The 26,256-nt window shown below is 49.9% G+C and overlaps 8 protein-coding genes and 1 long non-coding RNA gene across 17 annotated transcripts in view; 4 read left to right on the top strand and 5 right to left on the bottom strand.

Annotated features, from left to right (window-relative positions):
• The window catches only part of LOC108633117 (protein CBFA2T3-like), a 30,412-nt gene extending 19,829 nt beyond the window's left edge, over window positions 1-10,583 (bottom strand). The window contains exons 1-2 of one of the 6 annotated variants that reach the window (XM_018038127.2): window positions 10,443-10,583; window positions 9,552-9,615 (exon numbers count right to left, since the gene is read on the bottom strand). The gene's annotated coding sequence lies outside the window, so the exon portion shown is untranslated. Of the gene's footprint in view, window positions 1-3,606; window positions 3,656-8,135; window positions 8,404-9,316; window positions 9,337-9,381; window positions 9,401-9,551; window positions 9,616-10,442 lie in introns of those variants that run through there. The other 5 variants (XM_018038119.2, XM_018038129.2, XM_018038120.2 and 2 more) reach the window with 5 other exon arrangements.
• On the top strand, window positions 215-1,794 carry vih (ubiquitin conjugating enzyme vih). The gene is made up of 4 exons (XM_018038135.2): window positions 215-509; window positions 767-881; window positions 950-1,154; window positions 1,244-1,794. Exons 1-4 carry the CDS (start codon window positions 406-408, stop codon window positions 1,366-1,368), a joined length of 549 nt encoding a protein of 182 aa, XP_017893624.1. The 5' UTR covers window positions 215-405; the 3' UTR covers window positions 1,369-1,794.
• On the top strand, window positions 2,008-5,664 carry LOC108633103 (uncharacterized). The gene is made up of 10 exons (XM_026811071.1): window positions 2,008-2,180; window positions 2,253-2,343; window positions 2,541-2,861; window positions 2,926-3,181; window positions 3,256-3,344; window positions 4,259-4,395; window positions 4,468-4,558; window positions 4,756-5,076; window positions 5,141-5,396; window positions 5,471-5,664. The coding sequence occupies exons 1-10, from the start codon at window positions 2,061-2,063 to the stop codon at window positions 5,559-5,561; spliced, it is 1,773 nt and encodes a 590-aa protein (XP_026666872.1). The 5' UTR covers window positions 2,008-2,060; the 3' UTR covers window positions 5,562-5,664.
• Window positions 10,584-10,725: 142 nt separating the features above from the next.
• LOC108633119 (tubulin beta-1 chain) lies at window positions 10,726-14,789 on the top strand. The gene is made up of 2 exons (XM_018038131.2): window positions 10,726-10,896; window positions 13,404-14,789. The coding sequence occupies exons 1-2, from the start codon at window positions 10,840-10,842 to the stop codon at window positions 14,688-14,690; spliced, it is 1,344 nt and encodes a 447-aa protein (XP_017893620.1). The 5' UTR covers window positions 10,726-10,839; the 3' UTR covers window positions 14,691-14,789.
• Window positions 10,953-11,613, bottom strand: LOC113463900 (uncharacterized). The gene is made up of 3 exons (XR_003388751.1): window positions 11,527-11,613; window positions 11,176-11,427; window positions 10,953-11,056 (listed from the first exon to the last, which is right to left on the bottom strand). It is a non-coding gene; the product is annotated as an uncharacterized LOC113463900 (long non-coding RNA).
• A 255-nt stretch (window positions 14,790-15,044) lies between the features above and the next one.
• LOC108633111 (tubulin beta chain-like) lies at window positions 15,045-19,444 on the top strand. Its single transcript, XM_018038102.2, has 3 exons — window positions 15,045-16,441; window positions 17,317-17,425; window positions 17,881-19,444. The coding sequence occupies exons 1-3, from the start codon at window positions 16,385-16,387 to the stop codon at window positions 19,080-19,082; spliced, it is 1,368 nt and encodes a 455-aa protein (XP_017893591.1). The 5' UTR covers window positions 15,045-16,384; the 3' UTR covers window positions 19,083-19,444.
• Window positions 19,445-19,455: 11 nt separating this feature from the next.
• Window positions 19,456-21,327, bottom strand: LOC108633102 (tubulin beta chain). Of its 2 annotated transcripts, none has more exons than XM_026811067.1 (5): window positions 21,085-21,327; window positions 20,827-20,956; window positions 20,567-20,794; window positions 19,922-20,499; window positions 19,456-19,824 (listed from the first exon to the last, which is right to left on the bottom strand). In XM_026811067.1, the coding sequence occupies exons 1-5, from the start codon at window positions 21,139-21,141 to the stop codon at window positions 19,456-19,458; spliced, it is 1,362 nt and encodes a 453-aa protein (XP_026666868.1). In that variant the 5' UTR covers window positions 21,142-21,327. The 2 variants fall into 2 exon arrangements, with proteins under 2 accessions (XP_026666868.1, XP_026666869.1); XM_026811068.1 differs by having other exon boundaries at window positions 20,833-20,956.
• Window positions 21,328-21,385: 58 nt separating this feature from the next.
• Window positions 21,386-23,325, bottom strand: LOC108633112 (tubulin beta chain-like). The gene is made up of 2 exons (XM_018038104.2): window positions 23,242-23,325; window positions 21,386-23,044 (listed from the first exon to the last, which is right to left on the bottom strand). Exons 1-2 carry the CDS (start codon window positions 23,296-23,298, stop codon window positions 21,767-21,769), a joined length of 1,335 nt encoding a protein of 444 aa, XP_017893593.1. The 5' UTR covers window positions 23,299-23,325; the 3' UTR covers window positions 21,386-21,766.
• A 352-nt stretch (window positions 23,326-23,677) lies between these two features.
• The window catches only part of LOC108633110 (organic cation transporter 1), an 11,843-nt gene continuing 9,264 nt past the window's right edge, over window positions 23,678-26,256 (bottom strand). For all 3 annotated transcript variants that reach the window (XM_026811054.1, XM_026811055.1, XM_026811053.1), the window contains exons 5-10: window positions 25,683-25,774; window positions 25,379-25,582; window positions 25,011-25,260; window positions 24,604-24,735; window positions 24,031-24,385; window positions 23,678-23,955 (exon numbers count right to left, since the gene is read on the bottom strand). In XM_026811054.1, the coding sequence (XP_026666855.1) occupies window positions 23,703-23,955; window positions 24,031-24,385; window positions 24,604-24,735; window positions 25,011-25,260; window positions 25,379-25,582; window positions 25,683-25,774 (1,286 nt within the window). In that variant the 3' untranslated portion in view covers window positions 23,678-23,702. The remainder of the gene's footprint in view (window positions 23,956-24,030; window positions 24,386-24,603; window positions 24,736-25,010; window positions 25,261-25,378; window positions 25,583-25,682; window positions 25,775-26,256) is intronic.

The following is a 26,256-nucleotide window of genomic DNA, read 5'->3' as shown; positions in this document are numbered from 1 at the left end:
GTACTACCTATACTGTGTATATGCTACGGTGGACCTGGCCCTGAATCTGGCCTGTGCTACGATGGAACCGAACAGGGTAGATTTCTCCTACAAAGGTTCTGCTACATGCTAAAGGTGGACCATCTTCCCCAGTTGGCCGCAAGGTGCAGCACTTTCGAAGTGGTCTCACGAGAGAACAAAGGCATGAGCACTCTCAGTTTCTCTCTGTGTTTATATAGTCAAAGTCTTCAACAGAGTTTCTCTCTGTCTTCAACAGCTGTTCGAGAGCGAATGTTTTCACGACGGTTGATAGAGGGGCCAGCATTCAAATTTCCACAGTGACTGTTGTGTTCGAAACCGAAGCTTCGGATTCTTGTGTCGCGGATAATAGTTCCCGAGCTCTGATCGAGTGTCCTTCGCTCCAGAATGGCACAGAATATAAATCCGTTCTATTCGTCGCAGAATGCTCCGAGTAAAGCTACCGAGGAAAAGCAAAATGTACCGAAAGACAACCACGCAGTCAGTAAACGGTACGTTGACTCAGTCGAATACGATGAACTCGTTGTCAATTCAGCTCTACGTGCACTTCTGCGTTCGTCATCGTATCGTTTTATTCATCTCTGCTCGTGCTCTCGTCGAAGAGCATCGAGCATACTCTTCGTCGCGATGGTCTACACATAACCTATCCGCAATATTTGGGCGAACGATTTGAAATTAGCCCGTCCCGAAGTTGCGAATGCCAGCCAGTCAAGGAAGATCTACTTCTAATCGAATTTCATTTACGCAGACTGCAGAAGGAACTTATGGTCTTGATGATGAACACGGAGAAAGGTGTTTCCGCCTTTCCGGACGGAGAGAATCTGTTCAAATGGATAGGAACTATCACGGGACCAACGGACACGGTAAACGTCTATGCCTCTACGATCCTCTCGAACACGTGCAATGACTCTTCATTTGTTTGTTGCAACAGGTTTACGCCGGACTCACGTACAAATTAACTTTAGAATTTCCCCACAGTTACCCATACAGCGCACCGATAGTACGATTCGTTACTCCCTGCTTCCACCCGAACGTGGACGCAGTGGGTAACATTTGCTTGGACATACTGAAAGACAAGTGGAGCGCTTTGTACGATGTGCGGACCATATTGTTGTCCATACAATCTCTCCTCAGTGGTAAGTAAGAACGACTCGGTACCTGAACGACCAGGAAAACAATGGGAAAAAGGTGGAGATCTGAAGAACGTTGTCTTCTTGTTCTCTAGAGCCTAACAACGAGAGTCCACTGAATCCACAGGCGGCCAAGCTGTGGCACGAGCCGGCAAAGTACAAGAAACATTTAACGGAGGAGTATCACAGAACTGTGAGTCGCGAACAGCAAGACTCATGATAAGTGTACTTCTCTAATTATCATGGCTTGTTCATCGATTCATTTCTATAAATGTTACGATACGATTAGGTATAAGGTATATAAGAGCAAACTGCACCAAACTTATTCAGATGTACTTCGTTACAAAGGATCGAGACTCCCGTTTTCTATTCTTCACACGTTTCACATCGTTCACCGCGGTCATTTTCTTTTTCTTTCTTTATCAACGTAATTTCGTCTCGAGAGCATGTGTAGAAATCTGTATCACGACTTTAAAAATGTACATGCGTATTAAACATTTTTGCATCGTCACTCTCGACCAGACATCCTTATTTATTTTTTGGACGATGTATATTGATCTTGACCCGTGCAAACGAGTCCTACTGGCATAGACGTTACGTTATCGACGATCATTGTATATTTTGACAATAAAAATTTTAAACATTATTCCCCGTGATTTAATTGTCGTCGCTCTTAATCCCTGTCAACGTTCCCGAGCACGTGCGATTACCCGAATGCAGATCACGACGAGAATAAAGGAGAAACCAGCGGATTCGTACGTACACGACCGGAGATCGTTTGGCGATTTCAGCGGTTTCATCCACACTGTATTTCGCGGTATTTCAGTCACGTGAACAATATTGTGCGAAATCGGACTGGTGGGGTCTGGACCCGTGGACCGAGCATCGATATAAGCAAGAAAACAAGTAGCCATGCTGCTCAAGCTATTTCGTAATTCCGCAAATAATATACCGTTTTATATAGGCGGCATTTCACTTCGATGGAACATGAGCAAGAGATCGTTCTCGACGGATCGAAGTACGATGCCAGAGGTAACGTATGCACGTGTATGTAGATAGTACACTTTGATCGGGACAAGTGGAATACGGTCGATTTGTCGGCAGGAACAAAAGGTCAACGTCGATGGAGTGAACATCAATTGTCTGCGAGTTGGAACCGGTGAACATCCGGTGCTACTCTTACCGGGAGCAGCAGGTGAGTGATTTCGCGAAATTGTTGCCGAAACAGAGATCAGTGGTCTGCAAGTCTGCACTCCTCTGCTCACATCGTTCGGCGCAGATTTCGCCTTGAAGGTGCTGCTACCTAGTAGATTCGATCGCAATTGATAAAAAATTACGTAAGGTCGAGGATTCGAAGATAAGATGAGGCAGCGTTTAACTGCAATGTCGTAGGTTCGATATGGACGGATTTCAAACCACAGATAGAAGGTCTGTCGAGAGAAAAATTTACCGTGGTCGCTTGGGACCCGCCGGGCTATGGAAAGTCGAGGCCGCCCGATAGGACGTTTCCCGATGACTTTTTCCAGCGCGACGCGGACTGGGCTTGCAATCTGATGAAGACTCTCGGCCACAGCAAATTTTCATTGATAGGATGGAGCGACGGCGCTATCACTTCTCTCATGATAGCTGCGATGTTTCCCGGCAACATTCGAAAGATGATAGCCGTCGCCGGGAACGCCTATATAACGCCTGAGGAAGTCGATATCTACAAAAGTAAAATCTATCTCTTTGCGTATCTCTATGATCTATTCATTGTCTGATCTGGTCGATGGAACAGAATTTCGGGACATCGATTCCTGGTCCGAGAAAATGCGTGCGCCGATGATCGCCATCTACGGGGAGGAGTATTTTCGCAAGATATGGACCGGCTGGGTAGATTCTGTCCTAAGGATCTACGAGAAGCAGAACGGCAACTTGTGCAAAGAGATGGTGCCGAAGATCAAATGTCCCACTTTGATCGTCCAAGGAGCCAAAGATGCCATGGTACTCCCTGAACATCCGACTTACTTGAAGGACAGTATAGTTGGAGCAAAGTTCGTACCATTTGCTCAGCAAACGATCGTCGAATCGCCGCTGTTTCGATTTAATCGAGCGAAAACCGTTTCAGATTGAAGATCTTCGAGAAGGGGGCACACAACTTGCACCTACGGTATCCGGAAGAATTCAACGATCTCGCTACCAAGTTCCTCATCGAATAATCCATGTATACTTAATCCATTGTCTCTACCGTTTTGTTAAATTTTTATACACCCACGTGAAACGTAATGTAAAATAAAAGTGTCTCGATACACGATGAACGAACGATCCTTATTTATTCAGACGCGTTGAACGCATGACGCAGCCGAGAGATCAGACGGGTAACGTGGGATAACCGGAACGCCGGCACAGATAATCCAGTCGGAGAAAGGAACCATGGCTATGAAACCGAGTGGGCGACGAAGGTTTCTCGTGGGCTTACCTCGCTCGGCAAAGGATGTTTCCGAAAACGTTTCCTCTCTCGAACAGACTCTCGTTACTCGAAATAGAATAAGTTCGACATTCGAGCGAATACCATAGGTAAAATCGAACACGGACGTAGCAGGAAAGACCGCCCATGTCCGCAATGCGCTTCGTACGAAAATCGATCTGTTCATGGTCTCGGTTACGCCCAGAGAACCATTCGCTGGGAAGCAGTCGCGAACACTTCGGGTCAGTGATGGGTTTTCGACTTCCCGAACAGCACTCAAAATTGCAACAACGTATCTTCAACTGTGTCACATTGCAATTGCCGTACAACGTTACTGTAACATTCCAACAATAGTGCGTTGTATACGTTGCAATACAACATTATAGTAACGTTACAGTAACGTTTCTCACGATTTTTATGTAATTATTACGTCCATATTATTGGGAACATATAATACAGGGTGGTCCACGCAACATGTGCACGTGGATTTTAGTATGATACTTTTTAAGGTATAATCTTTCAAAAAATTGCAGAAAGAAAAAATCGTTTGGCGATTTCAGCGGCTTCATCCACACTGTATTTCGCGGTATTTCAGTCACGTGAACAATATTGTGCGAAATCGGACTGGTGGGATCTGGACCCGTGGACCGAGCATCGATATAAGCAAGAAAACAAGTAGCCATGCTGCTCAAGCTATTTCGTAATTCCGCAAATAATATACCGTTTTATATAGGCGGCATTTCACTTCGATGGAACATGAGCAAGAGATCGTTCTCGACGGATCGAAGTACGATGCCAGAGGTAACGTATGCACGTGTATGTAGATAGTACACTTTGATCGGGACAAGTGGAATACGGTCGATTTGTCGGCAGGAACAAAAGGTCAACGTCGATGGAGTGAACATCAATTGTCTGCGAGTTGGAACCGGTGAACATCCGGTGCTACTCTTACCGGGAGCAGCAGGTGAGTGATTTCGCGAAATTGTTGCCGAAACAGAGATCAGTGGTCTGCAAGTCTGCACTCCTCTGCTCACATCGTTCGGCGCAGATTTCGCCTTGAAGGTGCTGCTACCTAGTAGATTCGATCGCAATTGATAAAAAATTACGTAAGGTCGAGGATTCGAAGATAAGATGAGGCAGCGTTTAACTGCAATGTCGTAGGTTCGATATGGACGGATTTCAAACCACAGATAGAAGGTCTGTCGAGAGAAAAATTTACCGTGGTCGCTTGGGACCCGCCGGGCTATGGAAAGTCGAGGCCGCCCGATAGGACGTTTCCCGATGACTTTTTCCAGCGCGACGCGGACTGGGCTTGCAATCTGATGAAGACTCTCGGCCACAGCAAATTTTCATTGATAGGATGGAGCGACGGCGCTATCACTTCTCTCATGATAGCTGCGATGTTTCCCGGCAACATTCGAAAGATGATAGCCGTCGTCGGGAACGCCTATATAACGCCTGAGGAAGTCGATATCTACAAAAGTAAAATCTATCTCTTTGCGTATCTCTATGATCTATTCATTGTCTGATCTGGTCGATGGAACAGAATTTCGGGACATCGATTCCTGGTCCGAGAAAATGCGTGCGCCGATGATCGCCATCTACGGGGAGGAGTATTTTCGCAAGATATGGACCGGCTGGGTAGATTCTGTCCTAAGGATCTACGAGAAGCAGAACGGCAACTTGTGCAAAGAGATGGTGCCGAAGATCAAATGTCCCACTTTGATCGTCCAAGGAGCCAAAGATGCCATGGTACTCCCTGAACATCCGACTTACTTGAAGGACAGTATAGTTGGAGCAAAGTTCGTACCATTTGCTCAGCAAACGATCGTCGAATCGCCGCTGTTTCGATTTAATCGAGCGAAAACCGTTTCAGATTGAAGATCTTCGAGAAGGGGGCACACAACTTGCACCTACGGTATCCGGAAGAATTCAACGATCTCGCTACCAAGTTCCTCATCGAATAATCCATGTATACTTAATCCATTGTCTCTACCGTTTTGTTAAATTTTTATACACCCACGTGAAACGTAATGTAAAATAAAAGTGTCTCGATACACGATGAACGAACGATCCTTATTTATTCAGACGCGTTGAACGCATGACGCAGCCGAGAGATCAGACGGGTAACGTGGGATAACCGGAACGCCGGCACAGATAATCCAGTCGGAGAAAGGAACCATGGCTATGAAACCGAGTGGGCGACGAAGGTTTCTCGTGGGCTTACCTCGCTCGGCAAAGGATGTTTCCGAAAACGTTTCCTCTCTCGAACAGACTCTCGTTACTCGAAATAGAATAAGTTCGACATTCGAGCGAATACCATAGGTAAAATCGAACACGGACGTAGCAGGAAAGACCGCCCATGTCCGCAATGCGCTTCGTACGAAAATCGATCTGTTCATGGTCTCGGTTACGCCCAGAGAACCATTCGCTGGGAAGCAGTCGCGAACACTTCGGGTCAGTGATGGGTTTTCGACTTCCCGAACAGCACTCAAAATTGCAACAACGTATCTTCAACTGTGTCACATTGCAATTGCCGTACAACGTTACTGTAACATTCCAACAATAGTGCGTTGTATACGTTGCAATACAACATTATAGTAACGTTACAGTAACGTTTCTCACGATTTTTATGTAATTATTACGTCCATATTATTGGGAACATATAATACAGGGTGGTCCACGCAACATGTGCACGTGGATTTTAGTATGATACTTTTTAAGGTATAATCTTTCAAAAAATTGCAGAAAGAAAAAATCGATTTTTTGAAAATTTCGCACTGGGTAGGCTTCTTGCGGAAATCTGTGATATAAGATTGAAACTCCAACTTGATATTACGCGAAGAAAATTGTGAAGTATTAAAGTGAAATTACTCGTTAGCTATTAGGTTTACGGCTAATAACGGTCAATAGTTTTTTTACTTAGAATTCGATACTCTATCATATTTTGGTATAAAAAATATAGTATTCTGTTTAAAAAAAACAAAGTTGACCTTCAAATCTCCGAAACGCCTCTACCTATAAAAAAAATTAACGCACTACATAGTGTACCCTTTTAAACCATATAACTTTTGTATATAACATTCTTTCGTGCAACGCATATTTTGGAAGTTATAACTGTGCACACGTTGTGTGGACCACCCTGTATAATTAATCATAAAGAAGATTATAATCATAATTACAATGATAACGTAAAGAAATTATAGAAATGCCATCTGTACTTTCAGTAATTCTTTCGTGGCAATTCTGCAGCAGTATTGTTTGAAATATTGCGATCTTGCAGAACAATATTTTTGCAACGTTTGCTGCTATATTGAGTGCTGTTGGGGTCGTGTCATCAGTTTTCTACTTGGTTTGTAGAAAACCTGTAGATATCTTATAATACGTTTATAAATCGACTTGTATCCCACATATGTATAAAACATTCCTGAATTCCTCTTGAGAACACATGAAGAAGGTGTATTTCAACGGAAGCAACCCGAAAATATAGCTCGACAGAGTATTTCTGAGGGATACTTGGGGATATAGGCGCCCTTTCTAGGTACGTTCGGCTTAAACTGCTATAAGTTGACTTGTATCCCACATATGTGTGAAACATTCCTGAATTCCTCTTGGAAACACTTGCTTAATGTCGAGTGTATTGATGTTTTAAAGCGCTTATCTTAGTCGTGCAGAGTGCGTCTGATTACGTCATTAACGTCGAAAACTGGCCGAAAACTGGTCGAAAACAACGTTTTCGACATTAATGACGTAATCAGACGTAACTTACACGACTGAGGCATATCTACAAATTTTCTACAAACTAAGTAGAAAACTGGTGACATGAGTTGAGAGCCCATCACTGCTTCGGGTACTCGTTTCTCGTCGCACCTTCTCTTTTCTTTCCAAAGTAAATGAAAATAGATGAGCGGGCAAAACGTTCGAACGTGGAGATTCGCGTCGAGATGCTGTCTGCGAATCTGTACTCACGAATAGAAAGTACCATTTGTGCCACTTACATACATACGTACATACATATATATGTACACATGTAAGTGCGTGGCATCGACGAGTTACGGTCGAGATGAAGAAGAGCCGTACGATCGAGCAGAACGCTCATGTTCGAGTGTAGTACACTGACCCGTTCCTATCGAACGCGAGCAGACCCGAGACTGCATAACGTTCGGAGTGATATACACGGTAATGAAACGGCCCCGATCGAATCGCGTTACACAAGTTAGATCGTTATAAGAAAATGGATAGCCGAGGTGACACATAAAATGCGGCGGCCGTGCCCAAATATGGGCACTACAGACTACTTCGCGATTCGATCGTGCGAACCTCTCCTTATTCTTTCCATTGTGGCCTCCGTCGTTTTCCCTTTTCCCCGACGAACGTTTCACGAGATACGTACGTACGCACGCGTCCATCGGAGAGCGTTTCTCTGAACGTTCCTTTTTTCGATAAGAATCGATGCTTCTGATAATAATAATTATAGAGACTAGATCGAGATCGGGAGAGGAACCGTCGAATGAGTCACGATCACTGTCGATGCGACGTACCCACGGGCCGTTTTCCAAAGTAGAGAACGACACCATTTACGGCAGCTTGTCGTTGCTCGTTCTCGGACCAGTTATCTCTCTGGTGATCGTTCGAGAAAGTGGTCGTGTGTCAAAACGATGTCCTCGATCTGTACGCGACTCGGCCACCCCCACTGAATCCTGCGAAGCTTTTGAAACGCACCGGGACCCTCGCACGAGACACGATGAACTGTATCGCTTTCCAGCGCGATGATCTTGGAAATTGAGACGCGTCGATACGGATATACGCCTGCGGAAATATTTAGACGTATGTATGTACGCGTTACGTGCATTTGCCGCACGCGACGTCCTCGAGATCAATAAAAGTCAAGGCGGGGCAAGGTTTGGCTTGGCCCGGTGTGACCGTCGCCGTCGTTCCGAGTCGATTCTCTCGGCTAGTCGCCTGCTCGTTACCAACGATGCACCTATCCCGTCCTATGTATAATCATCGGCAAAATCACATCGAAACCCACCCTCTTTCTCTTGGCCGTGCGATCAACAGAAACGAATTGTGTCCATCGACTCGCGCGAGCGTAAGGAGAACCCATGGACCTATGGGGGAACCATTGTTGTCAATGACGGAGGAAGCTCACAGAAAATAAATTACGTCCGGCGGAAAATAAGTTTTACGAGACCGGCGAAATGGTTTCAACGACGAAGAGAAATTGTAGGTGCGCCGGGTGATCGATAGCATCGTGCAGCTACCCCGTTGACATGCGTAAAACGTTGCTACCGGCAGAGGACATCGTTTCAATCGCGATTTAGAATAAGAGATACGCTCGAAGATCATTTTGGTACGAAATAAATTGAACCGATCGATTGCCGGATATCTTTCGATCTAGCTTAGTCGTCGTCGTCGCTGCCGACACGATAAGCGAGAAAGCCTTACTTTCCTGACGAAACGCGAACGTCGTCTGAAATAGGTATGATGTCAGCGAGAGTTTATTCCCGCTGTTAATCGTACGGGCAATGAAGGACGATCAAAGCAGATGACTATCGATACACAGTACTTCTCTGTCATCCTTGCCCTTCACCCCTTTTACACCTCGTATCGAGCGCTAGCGAAACGGTCAAATGTGCATCCTCCGCTGTACGCGAGGAGCTTGTAAAAGACGAGAAGCATTTAGCGTTCCAACCGGAAGCAGACCAGGCTTAGAACTCACGTATGCACACCGCTGATAAATATGATTGTTCCCCCGTTATTGGCAGGCCCGTTACATGGACGTACCGCGACGCGTGTCCACCGATGCGAGCCAATATTTGCGCACACTCGGATGCGCGGGCGATGATCGTAGATGACTTTTTTTCTTCGAAACGAAGACCGACTGATCCCATACATGGTAACGGTGAGAAGATTGGCTTACGGCTCACGCGGTGCAATGCTGTAACCCACCTTACCTGATCTCTCCTGTCCTGTCCTCTGCTCCTCTCCTATCCTGTTCCTCTCTCCTGCCTCTCCTGCCTGGAAGTAAACGCGTAACGTCCTATCTATAATTTCACGTACGTATACGTAATTTTCTTCTATCTACGCGCCAAATGAACCGATCCGGACGTTCATTTGTTTCGTCGCTCTAATCTACAAATTGATCGTTGTACATCTGATTGCGAAAGACGACGCATTTTTCATTGGACCCGCGATATTTGGCTGGGTGTGTGCCGTTGCCGTAGTGCCGTCCCGGTGACTCATCGCGTATCGACTTTTTCCAAGCAGACTACGGACGAGCGGGGTGGGTTCAATTGTAAAACCTGAGCTATACGTATACTAAGTCTGTCTTACATACAAGTCAAGTATGGAGAACGTTCTGATAAAATAATGCGGATGTTCACAAGAGACGATACGTTCGTGGTATCGCCGCTTCGAGAAGAAAGCTAACATATTTATAATCGTAGCCGCGCTGGAAGTTAGGAGGGCAGATGTCGTAGCATTGTAGCAACCGCGCGCGCATGTATGTGTGTAGGAAGCAGATGTACCGTAATTCATCGGTACCCACTGCCCTATTAGCATGACAATGACGCATTCGACGACGTTCGTATCGGAAATTTTAGCTTCGTCGACGAACGTACTCGGCGAACGCATTCGAAAACGTAAATTAAATGCATTTACAGGTACGTACGTACGTATGCCGGCGTACGTGTATACATAGGTACGTCTGTATGTGTACAGGTTGCCTATTGCCTGGGTACTGGATAGCGAACGTAACCATAGCGGCGCGATTATGCGTGGAATATAGTTGAACAAAGTAGATCGTATAATTAAATCTCTCTAACGTAGAAATGATCGATCCTTACCGAGAGAGGATCGAGCTGGAGAGGGAGGCTGGGATTGTGGGTTGAGGTGTTCGGCTTGCACGTTTGATGAATCGAAATTTTCAACGATGTCACGTATCCGCAGAAACTGGGATCTGGCCCGCGTCGACGCAGAAACGAGATCCTGAGGACAGTTGGTAACGCTGTGGACGCTGGGTGGCGAGAAGGCTGCGGGGTCCGGGTGGCGACCAATAGGGAACGGTGCTCGAGCTATCCCCCGTCGCCCCACTGTATCCCCGTAGAAGCTTGAAAATCTGTAACGGACGCCGCCGTCGGGGCATATTCGTTGCTGGGCTCTCGTGGCGAGTAAGCGTGTACGTCGTCTTTCATTCGATAATCGCAGTAATCTCCGAAAAGGTTCGACAAACTACCGAGCAACATGAGGGAAATCGTTCATATTCAAGCCGGCCAGTGCGGCAACCAAATTGGCGCAAAGGTAAGCGATGAGAATTGTTGGAAATAACAATCGAATTCGACGGCACCGCGTGCAACACTCCTTTGTTCGGCGTCGTTTGTCGGCCGGTGGTAACGATTCGAGCGGAATCTCGGTATTCGCTAAAAAACTGTTATCGTGATAGCGTCGAATCACTTCGAGTCTGTGAACAAACGAACGCGATGAGCAGGCTTCTCGTTTTCCAAGCGCGTCGCGTGCGTACTTCGTTTCGAGGAGTAACTGTCGTGACGCTACGTGGTTCAGAGATTTGTAGAGACGTACCTAGTGAACTATTTCGGTCGGAGGAATTGCGTCGAACGAACACGGCTCGTTACGTGGCACGGTTGGCACGCGAAAAAACAGCAGCCTCGTCGACGGTCGAAGACCTGTCATGGCGACAGAAACTTCGCCGGCCGGCGAGTATTCTTAACGGTCTCTTTTCCTGTCGGCGCAGTCCAACGAAGCGTTGTCGTCAAGCGTACGGATATTCGCTTCGCGTTCGTACTTTTCGATCCATCTCTTCTTCCGGCACGGCTACAGACGTTTCGAGATGAAAGTAGCGAAAAGTATGCATCGTTTAATTATAAATTTGTTAAGCGTCTCGCGTAAACTTTGAGCCTGGGCGTGGCCTACCTATGGCGTCAAGATACATCGGTTGATGCGGCAACGGAATCGAGCGATTGCGCGCGCAATCGACACGGTTCTCTTTCTCTATCTCCCTCTCTCCCTGTGTACCGTTTCGATTTTCTTGCCCACGAATTCTTTGCTCGTATCGTTCGTTTGGTTTTTCTACACGAGTCTAAATACACTTATTGGATGCAAACCGCTGTCCCTGGCTCTGAACCGCGACGCATAGATCGATCGAAACGAATAAAAACGAAATTGCTGATTGACCAGGAGGAAATCACGAAATCCATGTCTCGATCTACGCGATTGACGTTTCGAGCACGTAGCGAACGATGCAGCTGCTGTCACGCTCTCATAGTTTTCAAGGTTGCGTATCTCCTGCGCTCGACGCCCGTTTCCCGAATTACCCATCTGGATCCGTACATTCATATTATTCCTGTTTCAACGAGAGTATTTTGTCGTAGATATATGACGAGCGTGATCCTTCGGCCGGTGCACGTAGACTTGTGCAACAGTTGTTACCTCATTCAGAAATCTCGCGATCCAAGGACGGATCGCGTGTTGCGTAGCGGCGGCGAAACGTCTCCAAATACAGAAAGAAGATATCCTTTCGCCATTTTCTTTCGCGTCGCGCTGCTCGCTTTCGAGTCGCCACTTTACGTTGGCAGCGGCACGCTCGACCGCTCGTTATGACCAGGTGCATCGATTGAATTCGATCCCTCCGGGTTTAAATTGTAAAACGACGCTAGGTCGTCCTTTCATCGTAGGTACATTACATTATTTAGTATTCGATCAAATTCTTGCACACGTAATCAATTCCACGAAATTGTTCAACCGTCGTATATCGCCGTACCGGTGATATCAGAACTGAGTAATTTTTGTTATCGTCGTTTCGGACACTTGTTTTTTTTTACATTCGTCTCTCTAATCTTGACGTTCGACGCGTCATCGTAATTCGATGAATTCAGTCAACGATGTTTTCATTTTTGCCGAGCTGAACGAGGTCTAATGAGTAAATTAAAAAATGTAGCGCGCGGAATCGCTGGGCGAGGTGGCTGGTAAACAAAAATCAGGAGTGCATAGGCCGGGCGTACTGTCTTATGCTAATTAAGCGAGATTGGCATCGCGTCGCAGCAGTCATTTCTAAATATAGCGATGACATTGGTGACTCATCTCGGTGCGACATTATACGTATGTACATCGGGTGTACGGATCGGTGGTGGTGGTGAGAGCCAGTAAGTAATGTTGGACAACACTCGCTTCCATAGCTAGAGCGATGGTCGTATATGGCCATACGGCTTTATGTATGTACGTACGTAGGACGTAGGACCCCGTGGGCGTACCACAATTAATGTTAACCGCGGCTATGATTGTCGAGCAACTCGATCGAATTCGTTCGCTCACGGCGCGAAGATATACGTAGTGCTACGTACGAGGGCCATCAACGACAATTTAGTCGTTCGCGCGTGAAACGTGGTGGCAAATACACTTTGCTTCTCGCTCATCGAGGTACTCGATATATTCTGCGTTGGGATATCTGCGCCCGCTGTTCGTTCGATAGGGGAAACGCAACTGCTGCTGCTGCTGCTGCTGCTGCTGCTAGCCGGTGTGTAGTTGCTCGGACGGATGATCGCAACGATCCGCGCTCGAACGATTCATTCGGGCTGAAAAGGAGGGAAAAAGAGCGGTGAGAGGAGAACGTCCATCCTGGCCGGCAGCGGCGGCGGCGAGATTTTAATGAACGCGCGTATTACGACTAATTACACGCGAGCTATTCACCGACGGGCGAGGTCGTCGAACCGTTCTCTCGGTCGATAATACTCGCGTTCGTCGAGCAGCAAGGAGCGAAACGATATTAACGAACGCGAATCGTCTTGTTACAGTTTTGGGAAATAATCAGCGACGAGCATGGCATCGACCCAACTGGCACTTATCACGGCGACTCCGACCTGCAGTTGGAGAGAATCAACGTGTACTACAACGAAGCATCCGGCGGAAAATATGTGCCGCGTGCCATTCTCGTCGACCTGGAGCCGGGAACGATGGACTCCGTTCGCTCGGGACCCTTCGGACAGATTTTCAGACCCGACAACTTCGTCTTCGGTCAATCCGGAGCTGGCAATAACTGGGCGAAAGGACATTACACCGAGGGCGCCGAGTTGGTCGACTCCGTCCTCGATGTGGTCAGGAAAGAGGCCGAGAGCTGCGACTGCCTGCAAGGATTCCAGCTGACCCATTCCCTTGGCGGCGGTACCGGATCCGGCATGGGCACTCTGCTCATCTCGAAGATCCGCGAGGAATACCCCGACAGAATTATGAACACGTACTCGGTCGTACCGTCTCCCAAAGTATCCGACACCGTCGTCGAACCGTACAACGCGACGCTCTCCGTTCATCAGCTGGTCGAGAACACGGACGAGACTTACTGCATCGACAACGAAGCCCTTTACGATATTTGCTTCCGCACTCTGAAACTGTCGACGCCTACGTACGGTGACTTGAACCATCTCGTCTCCCTCACAATGTCCGGTGTCACCACCTGCCTCAGGTTCCCCGGTCAGTTGAACGCTGATCTGAGGAAACTCGCCGTAAACATGGTACCGTTCCCTCGTCTCCACTTCTTCATGCCAGGCTTCGCGCCTCTCACATCCCGCGGCAGCCAGCAGTACAGAGCACTCTCCGTGCCGGAGCTCACCCAGCAAATGTTCGACGCGAAGAACATGATGGCCGCTTGCGATCCCAGGCACGGAAGGTACCTCACGGTAGCAGCCATCTTCCGTGGCAGAATGTCGATGAAGGAGGTCGACGAGCAGATGCTCAACATTCAGAACAAGAACAGCTCCTACTTCGTCGAATGGATCCCGAACAACGTGAAGACCGCCGTCTGCGACATCCCACCCCGCGGCCTGAAGATGTCCGCCACCTTCATCGGCAATTCCACCGCCATCCAGGAACTGTTCAAGCGAATCTCCGAACAGTTCACCGCCATGTTCAGGAGAAAAGCTTTCCTTCATTGGTACACCGGCGAAGGTATGGACGAGATGGAATTCACCGAGGCCGAATCGAACATGAACGACCTGGTGTCCGAGTATCAGCAATACCAGGAGGCTACTGCCGACGAAGACGCCGAATTCGACGAGGAACAGGAAGCAGAGGTCGACGAGAACTAAGCATCTACGCTCTTCGCTATACGTACTATCTACTATCGTCAACCCTTCGTCGATGTCTCTCTCTCTTTCTCTCTGTTTGTTCTTAGATAGCTTTTTAATTCTGCGTTTCTCTCCGCGTTTCTTGTCGCCGGTCACTTCTTTCTTCTTTTTTATTCTTTTTTTACAATCAGTTCAGGCGCGTTTCATCACGATCAATAGTACGGTGACGTCTCCTTCTGAAAAATTGTGTACGTTAAATCGTCTCTTGTTTCTGTATCATTCGTTTCCTTTAATTAATGAGACGCGTCGTAATATCCAATGTATAACCGCTGATGCGGCCACGATCATCTTTGAATAAATTATTATCATATAAATACGATTTCCAGTGAGTTCCTTAGTCCTTGTCAACTGCCCGAGCGTGTTCACCGATCTGATTAATTATACGTAAATACGCACCTACTAGCGTAAGCGAGACGAGACGACCTGCCGAAGTAGACGGAATCGCTGAACGAGTGGGCGAGGGGAGGAAACGCGCATTGTCGCGGTGTTGGATTTTCTTTCAGGCGAGCCGAACCAGCGGCGCGGCATACGAAATGTGAATCATCGGCCGTACGAGCGACGACAGGAGGAGGCGTCTGTCTCGGTCCGTGAATTCGATCCAAGTGGAGAGACCGTGTCGCTGCTAATTACCAACCGTATTTTCACTCCGTCCCATGAAACAAAGCGTGGACTATAACAATAAGGCACCGGAAGCGAAGATAACGTTTACCGTTTTCCGATCGATACGCCGATGCAGGCGTCGACAGAGGCGGGTTTCGCGAATCGCGAGCAAACCAACAAGTCGGTTTCGAACGAGCATGGAAACGGAACAAAGAGCAGGGCCAGGGTGAGCTTAGCAGCGAGTTACGATAATAGAAAAAGGGATTCACGACGGCAGGGGATCGTGGAACAGTAGCACAGCTGGAGACGTTTCGTCTCTCCCTTATCGCTACCCCCTTCGACCACGAAGACAGCCGCGCGATGCTTCGAGAGTGACTCACGAGCCCTGTTTAGCATACGAATGGTTTTCTCCCTTTTTCGGGAGGCGTGCGCATATTTCATCCAAACTATAGTGACGCGCGACGCTCTCGTCCGAGGGGTACGCGCGAGGAATTTTCAAATCGTCGAATCGGTCATCGTATCTTCTGTCTCCGAATTTCATGCGGTGGAGTCAGGTTCCTGATGATCGGCCGGAAAACAGGATGCGCATCGCTTTCCGGTCCTCCTCGTTTCTTTTTTTTTTTAGAGAAGCGAAGACCTTCCAGGCCCGGAAACGACACGTATGGGCCGAACGTGAATCATCAAGGCAACATAATTTGGGGTAAAATAGATAGGGTGTCGTTGCGGGGTATCGAACGCGATCGAGCTTGTATCCTGGACTGTCCTGGAGGCTGTTCCTCGGTCGCATGTTCTCGGCACGCCGCCGCCGGTTGGAGAATCTTCTCCCCCTCCGCGTGGTCTGCGGGCTTTGGCTCGGCGGGACCGAGCGGAGCGGAGCGAAGAGTCGACCTCAGGACATCGACACGAGCGCGTTTCCTCGTCAGTTTCGTCAGCTTCGGTTCAACGGTGCACTACTCCTGCGCGACGTCCGACTACTACTTTCACCTCGGTCTTCCAACAGATCAGCTGTACTCTTCCTCGAACTCTTCGTCTAACGGAGAAAGGCCAGCTTTAGAATGCGAGAAATCGTGCACCTGCAAGCCGGACAATGCGGGAACCAGATCGGCGCGAAGGTAAGTGAACTCTCTTATCGTTTGTTACCTGGGCGAATTTTACTCATCCGCGTTTCGGCTTCACACAATTCCTGTCCCTTCGCCGTTTCTTCGGGGAAGATTCTCGTGAACGAATCAGAGACAAGGCGTCGGCGGCGAGCAATAACTTGACTAATTGAAGTGTCTTGACTAGACTTTGAATTCGTCACTCAACCAGGGAACTCGAATTGAAAGTACCGCTCTCCGGCTCTCAAGCGAACGAGTGCGTTCTCCGCCGAATTCTCGGTTGCTATCCGGAATTTCCTTATTGTTCGCCCTCTTTTACTCGAACGTGTCGAGGTGATCCAGAGGAATTGCACCCGTTGATACTCTCGTTACACGTCTAAATGAACGATGCAATTTTTTTTGCATCGATCTTTCGGCTTTGCGGTTCGCGAGAGAGGAACGGATTTTGCGGCAGCCGAGCGTGAATCGCACACTTCTGCCAGCAACTTTGTATCGATGCGGCTTCCGTGATCGTCGCGTTCGACAATCGCATGGTTCTACACGAAATTTTCGAGACCCTTCTTCTCTCGTCACCCTCGACGCGCGTCTCGGCGCCGGGTCGTGTCAGAAGTATCACGATGGACGGATGACTATTAATAGAGGAGAGAGAAAATAGCGAGGGCGAGATAAATGGAGGACCAAGGGAGGATGAACTCGAGTCAGGGGGCAGAGGCTGCGATAATTTCGTGAACCTCTGCGTTTGGACCCCGCGTTGTCCTCTCCGAAGGGAATTCTTTGCCTCGTCGTCGTTCGTTCGAAGACGAGACAAAGGCATGAGAAAGAAAAGAGAAACGACGCCGCCAGTTACGTAGCGCGTAACGCTCTCTCATTGTTTGCGATGTTCGTTTCAGTTCTGGGAAGTGATCTCCGAGGAACACGGCATAGACCAGTCGGGGATCTACCACGGGGACAGCGATCTGCAGCTGGAGCGAATCTCGGTCTACTATAACGAAGCTTCTGGTGAGAAAGAACCTATTTGCGAGTTCGCGGGTCTCGCACTTGCCTTAAAATAGACGCGACCGCGGTCGCAGAAACGTCGCGCGTCGCGTCGCGAGAAAACGACCGACACGAAGAAATGAATGTCGGCGACCGAAATAACCGTCAGATTTCGCGTCCGGTGCCGCGATCGATTCGCTTACGCGTTTCCGTCGTCCTTATAGAGAGCCAGTGGTCGGCGATAGTCGTTTCACCGGAATGACAATACGATTCGAGCCCGTTTAATATGGGCGATCACGCGACGATACGCGCGGTTCGTCGTCGGTTTCGGACACTTCCGTCTTGGAACGTTTGTCCTCAGAGCCGAAATCGACGACGGACACACGTATCGTACGACGAACGGTGCTCGGACTCGGTTTCGTTTGATAGTAACCGCAGTAGAAATCGGCGAGCCTTGTATCATTCGCGTGTCGTTACAGTGGCGACTTCGACCAATGGAGGAAAGTACGTGCCGCGGGCCATTCTTCTGGACTTGGAGCCAGGAACAATGGACGCGGTTCGATCCGGAGCTTACGGGAAACTGTTCCGACCGGACAATTTCGTGTTCGGGCAATCGGGAGCGGGGAACAACTGGGCGAAGGGCCATTACACCGAGGGCGCTGAACTGGTCGACTCCGTTCTGGACGTGGTCAGGAAGGAATGCGAGAACTGCGACTGCCTACAAGGCTTTCAGCTGACTCATTCGCTCGGCGGCGGCACCGGATCCGGCATGGGCACGCTGCTCATCTCGAAGATCCGCGAGGAATACCCCGACAGAATTATGAACACGTACTCGGTGATGCCGTCGCCGAAAGTTTCAGACACCGTCGTAGAACCTTACAACGCCACCCTCTCCGTCCATCAGCTGGTCGAGAACACGGACGAGACTTACTGCATCGACAACGAAGCCCTTTACGATATTTGCTTCCGCACGCTCAAAGTATCGAATCCGAGTTACGGCGACCTGAATCATCTGGTCTCGCTGACCATGTCCGGCGTTACGACTTGTCTCAGGTTTCCCGGCCAGCTGAATGCCGACCTGCGGAAGCTGGCGGTGAACATGGTCCCGTTCCCTCGTCTCCACTTCTTCATGCCCGGATTTGCTCCATTGACCTCCAGGTCCATGCAACAGTATTCGGCGCTCTCGGTGCCTGAACTTACGCAGCAAATGTTCGATGCGAAGAACATGATGGCCGCCTGCGACCCGAGACACGGACGATACCTCACGGTGGCCGCCGTGTTCCGCGGTCGAATGTCGATGAAGGAAGTCGACGAGCAGATGCTCAGCGTCCAGAACAAGAACAGCTCGTACTTCGTCGAGTGGATCCCGAACAACGTGAAAACCGCCGTCTGCGACATCCCACCCAAGGGTCTGAAGATGTCCTCGACCTTTATCGGGAACACCACCGCCATTCAAGAATTGTTCAAGAGAATCTCGGAGCAGTTCACCGCGATGTTTCGTAGGAAGGCCTTCCTCCACTGGTACACGGGCGAGGGCATGGACGAGATGGAGTTCACCGAGGCCGAGTCGAACATGAACGATCTGGTCTCGGAGTACCAGCAGTACCAGGAGGCCACAGCCGAGGAAGATTTCGAGGCCGAGGAATGCGCCGACGATTTCGAAGCCTGCGAACAAGAGTAACGACCCTTGCGACTCGTCCTTTCCCTTTTCTACCCTCTCTTCCTCTTCTTCCGTACTTATGCGCAGAGCCTTGTTCGCGCGATCGGGAACAACGATCGCAAAGGGGTGAGTAACGTGAAGGCACGTATTTACTCGTATTGCACGCGTCCACGTGTACGTACGTATCGCGAAACGTATGACTCAGCGAGACGTTACGAGTGTGCGAACGAGCAGACGAGGGAAGATCGAGTGAATACGTGCCTTGACGAGTCGATCGAACACCAAAGCACAGAACCAAAAATCTAGCTTGTACGCGTGGCACACGTCTCACGATGTAGCGTAAGTTTGTCCCTTGCAGAAATATACAAGTGTTTTTCAAATTATCTGCTTCGTTTTATTTGTCCCAGTCCTCGTATTCCGTCGGTTCGTCGTCGAAGGTAGTCTCAGCCGTCACCTCCTGCTGGCGTTGATACTCGGTGATGAGGTCGTATATGACCGTTCGTGAGTCCACGAACTCCGTCTCCTCCATACCCTCGGCCGTGTACCAATGCACGTACGCTCTTCTCCTCAGCATCCCATCGAATCCCGCGGCCAGTCTCTTGAACGGTTCCTGAATCGCCGTCGTGTTCGATATCATGCTGGCGCTCATGCTGAGACCTCGCGGAGCGATGTCGCATATCGCGGTTTGAACGTTGTTCGGTATCCAGTCGACGAAGTACGAGCTGTTTCTATTGCGTATGGCGAGTATCTGCTCATCGACATGCTGCAAACGGAAAAAGATTGCGTTCGACTAGGAGTGATCCTACCGCTCCGACCGCGCGTCGTCCCGTTCGAGACTCGCGAAACAGAGGATCGCAGACCTTGGTCGACATTCTGCCTCTGAATATGGTGGCCACAGCGATGAACTTGCTCATCCTCGGATCGCAGTACACGAGCATGCTGTTCGCGTTGAACAGCTGCTGCGACAGTTCGGGGACGGAGAGTACCGTGTACGGTGCGGAGCTTCTGGACAGGAGAGGCGCGTATCCGGGAACGAAGAAGTGGATCCTCGGGTACGGGACCAGGTTCACGTGCAGCTTCCTCAGGTCCGTGTTCAACTGTCCCGGGAACCTGAAGCAAGTCGTGATGCCTGACATGCAGGCGGATATCAAGTGATTCACGTCGGTGAACGTCGGCGTGGACAGTTTGAGAACGCGGGTGCAGATGTGATACAACGCCCGATTGTCCACGCAGAAGGTCTGATCGGTGTGGTCGACAGCCTTGCTAAGCGACAGTATCGCGTTATACGGTTCGACCACGACGTCCGACATCTCGGCGCAAGGAATCACGCTGTACGTCTTCACGATCCTCTCCGGATACTCTTCCTTGAGTCGTTCCAACAGCAAAGAGCCCATTCCTCCACCTGTCCCGCCACTGAGCGAGTGAACGACTTGAATGCCTGCTCGATCGAACGGAACGAAACGGAGTCGAAGCGGTCCTCGTGCGTGCCATTCACGGATAGTAACCTTGCAAGAGATCGCACGCCTCGGCTTCCGCGCGGATTCGTTCCAGAGCGAAGCTGGACAATTCCGCTCCCTCTGTGTAATATCCCTTCGCCCAGTTGTTCGCCGCTCCCGTCAAGCCCGCTACTAGGTTGTCAGGATTGAACAACCTTCCACACGGACCGGACTGGGCGCTGCACAGGCTCCCCGGATCGAGATCCACCAGGATGGCTCTCGGAACATACCTGGCATCTGGAATAGAGCCGGATCTGCGCTAATCGAACATCGGCTTTCCGCGTGGTTACCTGGTCCATCGATAAAGTATACGTTCATCCGTTGCAGCTGAAGCTCGGAATCTCCCTCGAATTTCCCGATCGCGTTCAACCCATGCTCGTCCGAGATCACTTCCCAGAACTGAGAACGGTCGCGCGACGATTGTATCGGTTTTACAGAGTAAATTTAAGAACGCGTGCAAAGAGGGATACTCCGACGGTGGTAGACGCGAGTCATCATTTCCCACTGAGAATCTCCTCGAATGTTACCTTGCTACCGACGTTGTTTCCGCACTGGCCAATTTGCACGTGTACGATTTCACGCATATTCTCTCAGGGGTATTGCCAGATTCGAACGCCAGTAATTTTGACGGAATTGCCGAAAGGGTCGAAAGGAGTTAGGAGCGTGAAAAGTTTGCTTCGTTGTCCCATTGCGTCACGATGAGTCGAGGTACTATCGACTCGCGTCTTCGATCTCGACTCCCTTCGTTTCGTTACGAAGAGAGAAAGAGAAGACCGTTTACACATACACACGCTACAGTCACACGAGTTCAAAGTGCGAGACGTGAAATTTGATGTGCGAAAAAGAATATCTATTATAAATTCAACACGACAGATAATACAATTTTTCTAGATTACTTACATTACAAGATACGTATACACGTAGTGACGTGACCTGTTTCTTGTGTACACACGTGTAGTGACGCGTGTCGTCTATGTGTGGTATACACGAAATATCGCTTGTAAGATACTGTGGGAGCAGTTTCCAGGGTGTGTGTGTAGATACATGTAAAAACTGTTCGAAAAACGGTCGTAAAACGATGAATGTACAAGTGTGGTAGGAGAACAGTTCGTTTTGATACGGTACAAAAATGTAAAAGTTCGGTTGCCGGGAGCGGTGGCGATGTACTGGGAAGAATTTTGAATCGGCGGTCGATCTCCCGCGTGCTTCTCATTTCTCCATCTCTTCGTCCTCGTCGAATTCCGGCTCGGTTTCCGCGGTCGCTTCTTGGTACTGCTGGTACTCCGAGACCAGATCGTTCATGTTCGACTCGGCCTCGGTGAATTCCATCTCGTGCATACCCTCGCCGGTGTACCAGTGAAGAAAGGCCTTCCTCCTGAACATAGCTGTGAACTGTTCGGAGATCCGCTTGAACAGTTCCTGGATGGCGGTGGAATTGCCGATGAAGGTGGCGGACATCGCCAGGCCGCGGGGTGGGATGTCGCAGACGGCAGTCTTTACGTTGTTCGGGATCCATTCGACGAAGAACGCGCTGTTCTTGTTTTGAATGTTGAGCATCTGCTCGTCGACTTCCTTCATCGACATCCGACCGCGGAACACGGCGGCCACCGTGAGGTATCGTCCGTGTCTCGGATCACAGGCAGCCATCATGTTCTTCGAGTCGAACATCTGCTGGGTGAGCTCCGGCACGGAGAGCGCTCTGTACTGCTGGCTGCCGCGGGACGTGAGAGGCGCGAAGCCTGGCATGAAAAAGTGCAACCGCGGAAACGGGACCATGTTCACCGCCAGCTTCCTCAGGTCCGCGTTCAACTGGCCGGGGAACCTGAGGCAAGTGGTCACCCCCGACATCGTCGCCGACACCAGATGATTCAAGTCCCCGTACGTAGGCGTCGACAGTTTCAAGGTGCGGAAGCAGATGTCGTACAACGCCTCGTTGTCGATGCAGCAAACTTGATCGGTGTTCTCGACCAGCTGATGAACGGAGAGGGTCGCGTTGTACGGTTCGACCACGGTGTCAGAAACCTTCGGCGACGGCACCACGGAGAACGTCGTCATGATCCTGTCCGGGTACTCTTCGCGAATCTTCGAGATCAACAAGGTGCCCATCCCCGAACCTGTACCGCCGCCCAGGGAATGCGTTAGCTGGAATCCTTGCAGGCAGTCGCAGCTCTCGGCCTCCTTCCTGACCACGTCGAGGACGGAGTCGACTAGCTCCGCACCCTCAGTGTAGTGACCCTTCGCCCAGTTATTGCCAGCTCCGGACTGACCGAAGACGAAGTTGTCAGGTCGGAAAAGCTGTCCGAAGGGTCCCGAGCGAACGGAGTCCATCGTTCCCGGCTCCAAATCGACGAGGATCGCACGCGGAACATACTTATTGCCGGTCGCCTCGTTGTAGTAGACGTTGATCCTCTCCAGCTGCAGATCCGAGTCCCCGCAATAGGTACCGCTCGGATCGATGCCATGCTCGTCCGAGATCACCTCCCAAAACTGTGGCCGATCGCAAAACGTGAACGCGTAAACCGACTAGTCGCGACTACGAATTACTACGACAGTACTAGTGGACATTTAACAGCTCGAGATTGGCCACCTCCTCCGCGACGCGGCGAGTTCTGCCATTTACCGGGGCTACGAGACAAATCGAGAACGGTGCGAGATTCGCGTGACTGTCCGTGTTTCGCACTGACCTTGGCACCGATCTGGTTGCCGCACTGTCCGGCCTGGATGTGGACTATCTCCCGCATTATCGGATTGGCGACGACGACGACGACGACGAGACTGGGAAACGAGAGCGGAAAACTGTCAAAGAGAATTTTGATCCGCGCGGCCGCGAAGGTGGTCCCGTGGTTCGGTTGTCCAGGGACGAGGTACAGGCCCGTGGCTCCTCTGCTAGGTGGATACGTCTTCGCGGTCGCGTCGAGTCGAGTACTGTTTCCCGCAAACAGAAACAGCCGAACGTTCGTTTCTCCTTGGCGACTGTGCCCACTGCGACCCGCGCATCTTTCAATTTCGCGCGCTTTGCGTGCGAACAGCGAGCAGAATACCTAATACTCGTAGCACTTTGGTAGCGATTGTTGTTTACAATTATACATATACGACGATAACGACGAACGGCAGCGCGATAAAAATTGGCAGCGGAGAGCACGATTCACTGGGTCTTTCTTCGTTCGACGACGACCGACACGTCGAACTTCCCGGAACAGCCCGCCTGCTCCGCCTTGCCGTCGATCGTGCTCGAACACTGAACTGCGTGGGACCGCGAGTTATTGTCCGGTTCTCGATCCGCCGAAGCCGACGGCTCCTCCTGCGCCATCGACGACGGACGGTTTCCCGGCCGGCCGTTCACGAGATACCTCAATGGCACGGAGTCCGACTTGTCGTCCGAATCCGAATTTCCCTTCCTGAAAAATCACATCGTGCATCGTATGCGAACGACGACACCGCGAGGGGCGCGAGTTTGAACGAAATGAACTCACTTCGGTAAGATCGGGCAGGACCAGAGCTTGAAATCTGCCCCGAACATCTCGCCCTCCTCGATCGTCTGCGGCAAATGGATGTTGAGAGTCTCCGGCAGGAAGATGGACGTGAGAGCGCCGGCGACGCTCAGAGTGCCCATTATGATCAGCGGCAAGACCCTCGAGTACACGGCCAGGTGGACGATGTACGGGAAAGCGAGCAGACCGATGCCCGCGATGAACGAGGCGATTCCCATGGCCTGCGACCTCAGCACCGTCGGCAGCAGTTCCCCGACGAACACGTAGAACACCGCGAACGAGGCGGCGATACCGAACTTACCGATCATCGCCAGGGACACCGTCACCCATACGGCGTCTGCTGCGACAGAGGTTCGCCGTTTGTCAACTGATTCCGTGACGGAAGGATAAGGCCGAGTCGTTGCTTATTCGTAATATCGTCTTTAAGCATTTGCTATTCCTGTCTATCCTATGTTTCCAGTCCCTGCCTTGTACAGGAAACAGGGAGTGGAGCAAATGCTCAAGACGATATTAAGAATAAACAACGACTCTGAATACCGGCCTAAGACTACGCACCTTCGGGCACGAACATGCAGGAGACGCAGGCGACACCACCCAGAAGCATGGTCAGACACAGGACCCATCTACGTCCCAATCGGTCCATGGCGTACCATGTGATCACGTACGACGGGATCTCGACGAGACCACCTGCGAAACGACCGTGCTGTTCTTTCTACCGTTCGATTTTCTCGATCCAACGATCAGTAATTGCGCACGTTTACACGTTTCATTCTCTAAATATACGTTCCAAACGCGATCTAACGATAAACAAACGAATGAACAGACGATGGACGATGACGAAACGGAGGTCGAGCGTGCATCTTTGCGTATGCGCTGCGACGCGCGTGCCACGCGCGAAAATATGTGTGTACAAGTGTGACGCGTTGCTAGCGAAGGTCGACCAGCGAGAGGAGAATCGTTACCGATGAAGAAGGCTAGGTAATCGGAGACGCCGAGGTTCGTCGCGTTGTAGGATAGTCCGTTGTAGACGACCGCGTTCGCGACCCAGTCAAACGCTAGGATGAAGAACTTCTTCCTGATGTTCGGATTACGGACCAGATCCATCGGCGTGGCCGCCGGCGGTGGCGCCCGATTCTCCACGTCGGTTGTCTCCGCATTCTCGCTCGAGTTGGTTCCATTACAGGAGACTCCCTGCCTTCGCAGAATCTCCGCCTGGAACACGAATCAAACTCTCCCCTCTTTCTCTGTTCGCCATTACGCGCACCTCCGAACGATTACCGAACGGTGGCTCGTATACAGTATCTACCGTCTTCCCTTCGCGTGATTTTACCTCCATTTTACGGAGAAAATTATTCGGCACTGTCCTGCCGTTGATTTTAGCCATCCGCTGAACGATCACTTCCGCCTCGTCTATCCTGTTTTTGCTGAGTAGCCATCGCGGCGATTCCGGGATGATCCAATAGTAGCTGAAGAGGAGGACGAACGGAACCGAGGTGGCCAACGAGAGGGTGTACCAGTGTCTAAGTAAATAGCCCTGCAAGAGAGAGAGAGAAACGCGTGGTGTCCTACGAGTTATCTGGAGATTTACAGATGTAGAGATACTGGAGATCGAACTAAACAACGATGGACGTTACCAGCAAGGCCAGGAGAGACATCGCCGATGCGAAAAACATGCAAATCACCATTCCCGCGAACGTTCTGTACCTCGGGCCCATCATCTCCAGAGCTGAAATCAACCAACGGACACGGTTGGATCGAACGCGTGAGCGTCAAGGATCAAGACACGTCGTGAATTCATCGTACAAACGTTACAACGACAATAAATTGTAATTATTAACGGCTCGACATGTCCTAAGAGTCATCAGAAGAGACGTATATTTTACATCGTCGTCATACAACGCGCGACGTTTTAAGGATGTATAGACTATATACTCAAACGATGCTAGCATATTGAATTTGTTATTATAGACTCCTTTTATTATTAAAAAGCTATCTGTAAAGTTGTATACGACCTGTCTCGCAGGTAATAGCAGTACCTACAACTTTTATTTCAAGAATTTTTCGATATCTACAGAAATTTTTTTTTTCAATTTTTTCGAGATTTTTCCCTTCAGATTTTGCGAAATTTTCGTTTTTTGACAATAACTCCCAAACCGTTGGACTTACGGGAAAATTGCATATGACCTTTTTTGTAGAGGACGACGAGAT

This window comes from Ceratina calcarata, unplaced genomic scaffold, assembly GCF_001652005.2.
Source record: "Ceratina calcarata isolate Rehan_Ccalc_2016 unplaced genomic scaffold, ASM165200v1 scaffold185, whole genome shotgun sequence".
NCBI lineage: Eukaryota > Metazoa > Arthropoda > Insecta > Hymenoptera > Apidae > Ceratina > Ceratina calcarata.
The sequence above is the reverse complement of the archived record's forward strand: the minus strand, read 5'-3'. Positions and strand labels throughout refer to the sequence as shown.

What these genes read in the sequence shown, in the direction of transcription:
- vih (XM_018038135.2), top strand. Translation starts at nt 406, where the DNA reads ATGGCACAGAATATAAATCCGTTCTATTCGTCGCAGAATGCTCCGAGT. An exon ending in TCACGGGACCAACGGACACG is followed by an intron (nt 882 to 949) that starts GTAAACGTCTAT and finishes TTGTTGCAACAG; the next exon opens with GTTTACGCCGGACTCACGTA. An exon ending in CATACAATCTCTCCTCAGTG is followed by an intron (nt 1,155 to 1,243) that starts GTAAGTAAGAAC and finishes CTTGTTCTCTAG; the next exon opens with AGCCTAACAACGAGAGTCCA.
- LOC108633103 (XM_026811071.1), top strand. Translation starts at nt 2,061, where the DNA reads ATGCTGCTCAAGCTATTTCGTAATTCCGCAAATAATATACCGTTTTAT. An exon ending in GACAGTATAGTTGGAGCAAA is followed by an intron (nt 3,182 to 3,255) that starts GTTCGTACCATT and finishes AAACCGTTTCAG; the next exon opens with ATTGAAGATCTTCGAGAAGG. An exon ending in ACTCTTACCGGGAGCAGCAG is followed by an intron (nt 4,559 to 4,755) that starts GTGAGTGATTTC and finishes GCAATGTCGTAG; the next exon opens with GTTCGATATGGACGGATTTC.
- LOC108633119 (XM_018038131.2), top strand. Translation starts at nt 10,840, where the DNA reads ATGAGGGAAATCGTTCATATTCAAGCCGGCCAGTGCGGCAACCAAATT. An exon ending in GCAACCAAATTGGCGCAAAG is followed by an intron (nt 10,897 to 13,403) that starts GTAAGCGATGAG and finishes GTCTTGTTACAG; the next exon opens with TTTTGGGAAATAATCAGCGA.
- LOC108633111 (XM_018038102.2), top strand. Translation starts at nt 16,385, where the DNA reads ATGCGAGAAATCGTGCACCTGCAAGCCGGACAATGCGGGAACCAGATC. An exon ending in GGAACCAGATCGGCGCGAAG is followed by an intron (nt 16,442 to 17,316) that starts GTAAGTGAACTC and finishes TGTTCGTTTCAG; the next exon opens with TTCTGGGAAGTGATCTCCGA. An exon ending in CTACTATAACGAAGCTTCTG is followed by an intron (nt 17,426 to 17,880) that starts GTGAGAAAGAAC and finishes GTGTCGTTACAG; the next exon opens with TGGCGACTTCGACCAATGGA.
- LOC108633102 (XM_026811067.1), bottom strand. Translation starts at nt 21,141, where the DNA reads ATGCGTGAAATCGTACACGTGCAAATTGGCCAGTGCGGAAACAACGTC. An exon ending in GAAACAACGTCGGTAGCAAG is followed by an intron (nt 20,957 to 21,084) that starts GTAACATTCGAG and finishes GACCGTTCTCAG; the next exon opens with TTCTGGGAAGTGATCTCGGA. An exon ending in TAACCACGCGGAAAGCCGAT is followed by an intron (nt 20,795 to 20,826) that starts GTTCGATTAGCG and finishes GCTCTATTCCAG; the next exon opens with ATGCCAGGTATGTTCCGAGA.
- LOC108633112 (XM_018038104.2), bottom strand. Translation starts at nt 23,298, where the DNA reads ATGCGGGAGATAGTCCACATCCAGGCCGGACAGTGCGGCAACCAGATC. An exon ending in GCAACCAGATCGGTGCCAAG is followed by an intron (nt 23,045 to 23,241) that starts GTCAGTGCGAAA and finishes GATCGGCCACAG; the next exon opens with TTTTGGGAGGTGATCTCGGA.